Raw genomic sequence first — 5,376 nt, 5'->3', positions numbered from 1 at the left:
AAACATAACTTAATGGTATTTGGATTTTGGATCCGAATGGGAAACGATATTCTATATATGCTAGTTTGATTTGCTAGGAAGGGAATTCGAGAAGTCAGTATATTATCGTGACCAACTATTTTAACTCACATATGAATGTAACAATAACTTTTTTTTTATAATTAAGTTAATTCAAGTTAAGAATTTTATACTTTGATGTATGATCCAAAAAAAGCTTAAATATATTTTGTAAATGATAATTTGACGGTAGAATAGTTGAAAATGACCGAATATTAATTTAGTAGTTGCTTAATAACTATTTAGTTTCTATTTTTTATTTTAACGTTTTTCTGAAACCAAAAAATTGTTTAAAAAAATGAAAATCCAAACCCAAATTTGAAAGCTACTTTTTTAATTTTAAAAATTTTGGCTTGATTTTTGTTTTCATTTTTTTTTTTTTTTGAAAACTAACAACTCAAAGTAGTAATTATTAGACGAGACGAGTCTTTAGTTAGGGAAAAAAAATAAAAAATAAAAGTTAAAACTAAAAAACGTAATGATTATTGAACGGACAATAACTAAAACAAAAACATTTGTCTTTGAGTATGATTATGTGCAAGCATTGCTTTCATCTTATTTTTTGAGCGTGCATGTTTCTTCACCAAATAGATTACTACTACCTTTCACTACCGAGAGAAACAGTGAAAGAGACTTACTGAAAATGAGTTGTTATTATGATGGTATTTCGAGTTTTTATATAATGAATTTTCATACATTTTAACTTTCTTAAGTACTAATACATCATTTTAAGATACAGCTGTAATAACACCTGAGTTGCGTCAAAGATGCTCTCTCACCATTGACCGCGCATACTCTGAACGATCAAAACTAGCATGAGTGGGCAACATATAATATCCAACTATGATGAATAATATCCACCTTAAATGTTATTGTTGGGGGATTAACAACTTGGGGACCAACGTGAAAGAAAACGATAAGATAAAACGTCCATTTACAAAACATTGTTTGGACAACCCACTGCCACGTGTTACAATCTCATTCGAATATAATCGGATACTTTCGTTAGGCCTTGTCCACCCAACAATAGCTCATGAAAGGAAAAGATCAAACATGTCCGAATTTCTGAGACATTTCCTATTTGCACAAAACACTTGCCAGTTTCACTGTACTAAGCCCTTGTCTCTGTCAAAATATCATTTCAAATTTGATTAAATTTAAAAGTAAAAACACTGAATGAATCGCTATTTACACCACACAAAACACTCGAGTCACGAACAACTAAGAAACAAATTACTTTTTTTTTTTTTTTTACCAAAAAATAAAGACACAAATTACTTTGGTTTAGATCAAATTCACTTGATTAATTCTGTAATCTTTATACGACGTAATATATCAAACTACTATTGAAAGATTGGCTTTTTTTTTACAGAAGCTATGGAATATGTTATTGCCAAGAACTTCATGTACAAAATGTGTTAGATTAATACATTTTTACGACGATCAATTTATTAACTTAAAGATAATTAGCACACAATTCAAATAATTTTAAATCCCTTTACAGCCGCTAAAAGAGACCACTAAACCCAAAAATCTGGGCGCATATCTGTCACAAAGACGTCAAACATGACATATCTAAATTGAGAGACTACTATGCTCAAGCAGCTCAACTGATCCGACATATATGTGCAAATTAGTCAGATATTTAGGGTTTGAAAGTCTAAAATTTATGTGGAAAGCTGTAAAGCAGGATACTCCAGCATTTTCTTGAATGAATTATTTGTAGATAAATTATTTATATGAATAATTTGTTAATCAAACCAAAGGCACTTATTGTGAATGAGTCCCTGCAAAATATAAAGCAAAATTCACAAAGCATCCACAGATAAATAAGAGAGAACAAAATTGTAGAATTATTTTATTTTACGCAAATCCCAATCTCTAGCCCAAAAAATAACAATATAATTCACAGAAAAAAAAAGAAAGAAAGAAATAATTATATAAAAAAACTGGTGGAAAACATTACATCTAATCTGGAATTTTTGGATTATCGAGAAGAAGGCACTGTAATAACAATCAACGGCTGCTGTTCCTCAACAACCTTACAATCAGGTACTGTGATTTCACTCCCGGCGCACGTTAGTGACTGGGCCCTCTTAGCTTGAAGATCCCAGTCTGTGGTCCCAACCACATACAACATCAGCCCAGCACAACAAACCTGGGCTGACAGCAACCCGATCCATAATCCGCAAAACCCGATTCCTACCCAGAACCCGAGTCCCACGGCCACGGGCATGCCCACGAGATAGAATGCGCTGAGGTTCACGTTAGCCGCGGTGGACGGACGTGCGCTGCCTCTGAGGACCCCACATCCCACTGTCTGCGGGCAGTTGCCAAGCTCGCACAGGCCTAGGATCGGCAGCGCCGCCGACGTCAGCCGCATGATCTCCGCGTCGCTGGTGAACATCCGAGCCCAGCTCCCCCGCATCCCAGACGCGAAACTCATCGCGGATAGGCCCATCAAGAACGCAATCATGACCGCCACCGCAGAGGATAACTTTGCCTTGTGCGGTCGGTTCGCCCCGAGCTCGTTCCCGACCCGCGTCGAGACCGCGAAGCTCAAGGAGGACGGGAACGCGTATATCAGCGACGTCGTTTGGATGAGCACGCCCATCGAGGCGACGGTTGCTCTGGGGTCCACGAGGAGCCCACACAGGACGATCATGATCTCATACCACCACCACTCCAAGCACACGGAAACGCAGCTCGGTGCTGCGAGCCGAAGCAGTGGCTTCCAACCTGTCAGGCACTCGCGGCTTGGCTTCGTCCACGTTGGCTCGTGGATCCCTGTGGCCCACACGTACGACACGAGGGCCAGTAAAACAAATAGATTGGAAGCGGCGGAAGCCGCCGCGACTCCGGCCACGCCGAGCTGGAGCCGAGTGACTAACAGGAGGTTCATCGGGAGGTGGAAGAGCGCGCCGGCGAGGGATGCTAACGTGAGCGGGTGGGTGATTCCCTGCGCGCGAAGGTATATGCGGATTGGGTGAATGAGGGAGTTTGTGAAGAGGTCAGGGAGGGAGAAGATGAGATAGGTGTGGGCCACGGCGGTGATATCTGGGTCCTGGCGGAGGTACAAGAGGATTACTGACATGCTGACCCAGAAGAGCGAAATGGGCAGCGATGCGAGGGTGAGGAAGATGACGGAGCGGTGGAGGGTCAAGGAGAGGAGCTTCGGACGTTGGGCACCGAAGGCTTGGGAACAGAGAGGTTCCATGCCCAGGGCTAGTCCGGAGAGGACGGAGTAGCCGGTGATGTTAGCGAATGCGATGGCGAGGGATCCAGCGGCGAGCTCGAGGTCGCCGAGGTGGCCAAGGAAGAGCATCGAGACGACCGAGCGGGAGTAGAGAATGAGGGCGGTGAGGAGGATTGGGAAGGCCAGCTGAAACAGAGACTTGGTCTCGGCGACTATGTCCGAAACAGCAAGTGAACTTGTGAAATGTGGCAGCGGAGGCGGCTTTGGAGCTTCTGGTAAGGATAAGAAGTCTAGGAACAAGTGGGGCTGCGGCGGCTGATGGTGATGATGCTCTGTTTTCGTGGCTGTGGATGAAGGGTTTGGATTACACATGATTGTTTGATGAACAACAACAGAGAACTGCAACTATGGAAAAACAAAGAAATGTATTTGTTTCGTTTGTATGCGATGACTGATTGTTTCTGTTTTTGAACGATTCTCTGTTTTTTAGAGAGAAAAGGAGAGAGGATTAGAGAAGGAGATACTCCCGTAGAGAGCACTCTAATGACTTCAAATTGAGTGGGGAGGGATAGATGGATGACGGGTTGGTTTTTTGGGGGTAGATGTAAGGGATGTACAAGTATAAATAGAGGTGTGATGAGGAGGGGTGTTTCCGTCTTTCTCATTTGCCTTTGAACTTTGTTTATCTTTATGCTCTTAAGAGCTCTTCGGGTTTAAGTTACCAACCGGTTAATGCTTAGGCGTTTTTACTGTTTCGTAAAAGGCTTATAACTCTCTAAGTTTCATTAACTCGAAAACTAATCACAATTTTTTTTTTTTAATTATTTAGGGTGAGAGTGTGGTAATACTTGCTTAGGGTTTAGTAGTTTATGTAGTTTGAAGAAAGAGACGTCAGATTGTCAGAAGGCAAGGCAGGGCAGACTCAGCAGAGGATTCAATTTCCAATAAGTGAAATTTTTAAAGAGGGAGATAGTTGTGGAGGATGATGATATTCGTCACCGCGTCCGTCTCTGCTGCTCGCAGTCTGACTGTTTGAGTTCTGGCATTTACCTACGTACATGAGTACTTGTATAATGTGCTTTTCTTCAAATGCCAGTGATTCGAGCACACTCCCCTCTTCTCACGGGCGCCCAAGGATATGCAATGCCAATATAATGCAACCAAGAAAGGAACTTTTGTGTATATATATCCTCCCTACACTCCACATCTATTAACTTCAATTTTTGAAAACGTATCAAAAGTTTGAATATTTGTCAAAAGTTAAATGACTTAAAATAGAAACTAGAAAATTACTGTTGACAAATAAAAAAAAAAAAAAAAAAAAACTACAAAACTACAAATATTTCGTTAAAAGTTTAAGGATATTACTTGCATCCCTCTATCTCGGATGCACAATCCCCCTATGTGGGACTCTAGTTTGTGAACACCACGTCTTGACCGAATAAAATCAACTATCTGACCCATTTAATTTGATAATATTCGTTCGATGATTATTTCTATAAAAAAATCATTCAAATTGGACATCGTTTAATCATCCGAACACATCAAATAAATGGAAGGTTCATCATGAGTTTATTACTTGGAACCTACGTCATCGATTTGTTTTATATATTTAAATGATTAAATGATTTCCGATTGAAATGATTTTTTGTAAAAGTGATCTTTAAATAAAGATTACAAAATTGAATGGTTCCAGTATGAAATTTGTTTTATCAAGATACGTTATTCACAAAAGGAAAATGAGCTCATCTCCAAGTGGAAACACAATAGTATCCAAGGTTTAATAAAGCCATAATTAAGTTAATCAGGTAGTAGTCAACCTAGATATCATAGTGGTCATGAGAGCTTTGATTGGAAGCACGAGCTTCTTGGAAATTGTCATGCACAGTGTCTAACAACATCTCTTGCCGCATTTTTTGAGGCATATAAATTGCGAGCTGTTTGTTGGTGCGTTGATTTTGATTGAGTGTCAATTAATCCTCTTGGATCAAAAGTCATAGGAGGAGTGAGACGTGAGGTCACTCTCACTGGCAGTTGCACTACTTGGAGTCTCGATCCTATGAACTCTATGGATTCTCAGTTGAATTTTCTGCAGCAAACAAAAAAGAAAAATTAATACATGG

At 40.1% G+C, this 5,376-nt stretch overlaps 1 protein-coding gene across 1 annotated transcript; it reads right to left on the bottom strand.

Annotated features, from left to right (window-relative positions):
- Positions 1–1,978: 1,978 nt before the first annotated feature.
- Positions 1,979–3,856, bottom strand: LOC103943913 (protein DETOXIFICATION 51). The gene has a single exon (XM_009354283.3). The coding sequence runs from the start codon at positions 3,623–3,625 to the stop codon at positions 2,045–2,047; it is 1,581 nt and encodes a 526-aa protein (XP_009352558.1). The 5' UTR covers positions 3,626–3,856; the 3' UTR covers positions 1,979–2,044.
- Between the last annotated feature and the right edge of the window lie 1,520 nt (positions 3,857–5,376).

This window comes from the organism of the source record quoted next, unplaced genomic scaffold, assembly GCF_019419815.1.
Source record: "Pyrus x bretschneideri cultivar Hongxiangsu unplaced genomic scaffold, Pyrus_bretschneideri_v1 Contig1, whole genome shotgun sequence".
Lineage (NCBI taxonomy): Eukaryota > Viridiplantae > Streptophyta > Magnoliopsida > Rosales > Rosaceae > Pyrus > Pyrus x bretschneideri.
This window is presented reverse-complemented; position numbering and strand designations above follow the sequence as displayed.

Bases quoted from the DNA above. Each gene is read 5' to 3' on its own strand.
- LOC103943913 (XM_009354283.3), bottom strand. From the start codon at position 3,625: ATGTGTAATCCAAACCCTTCATCCACAGCCACGAAAACAGAGCATCAT.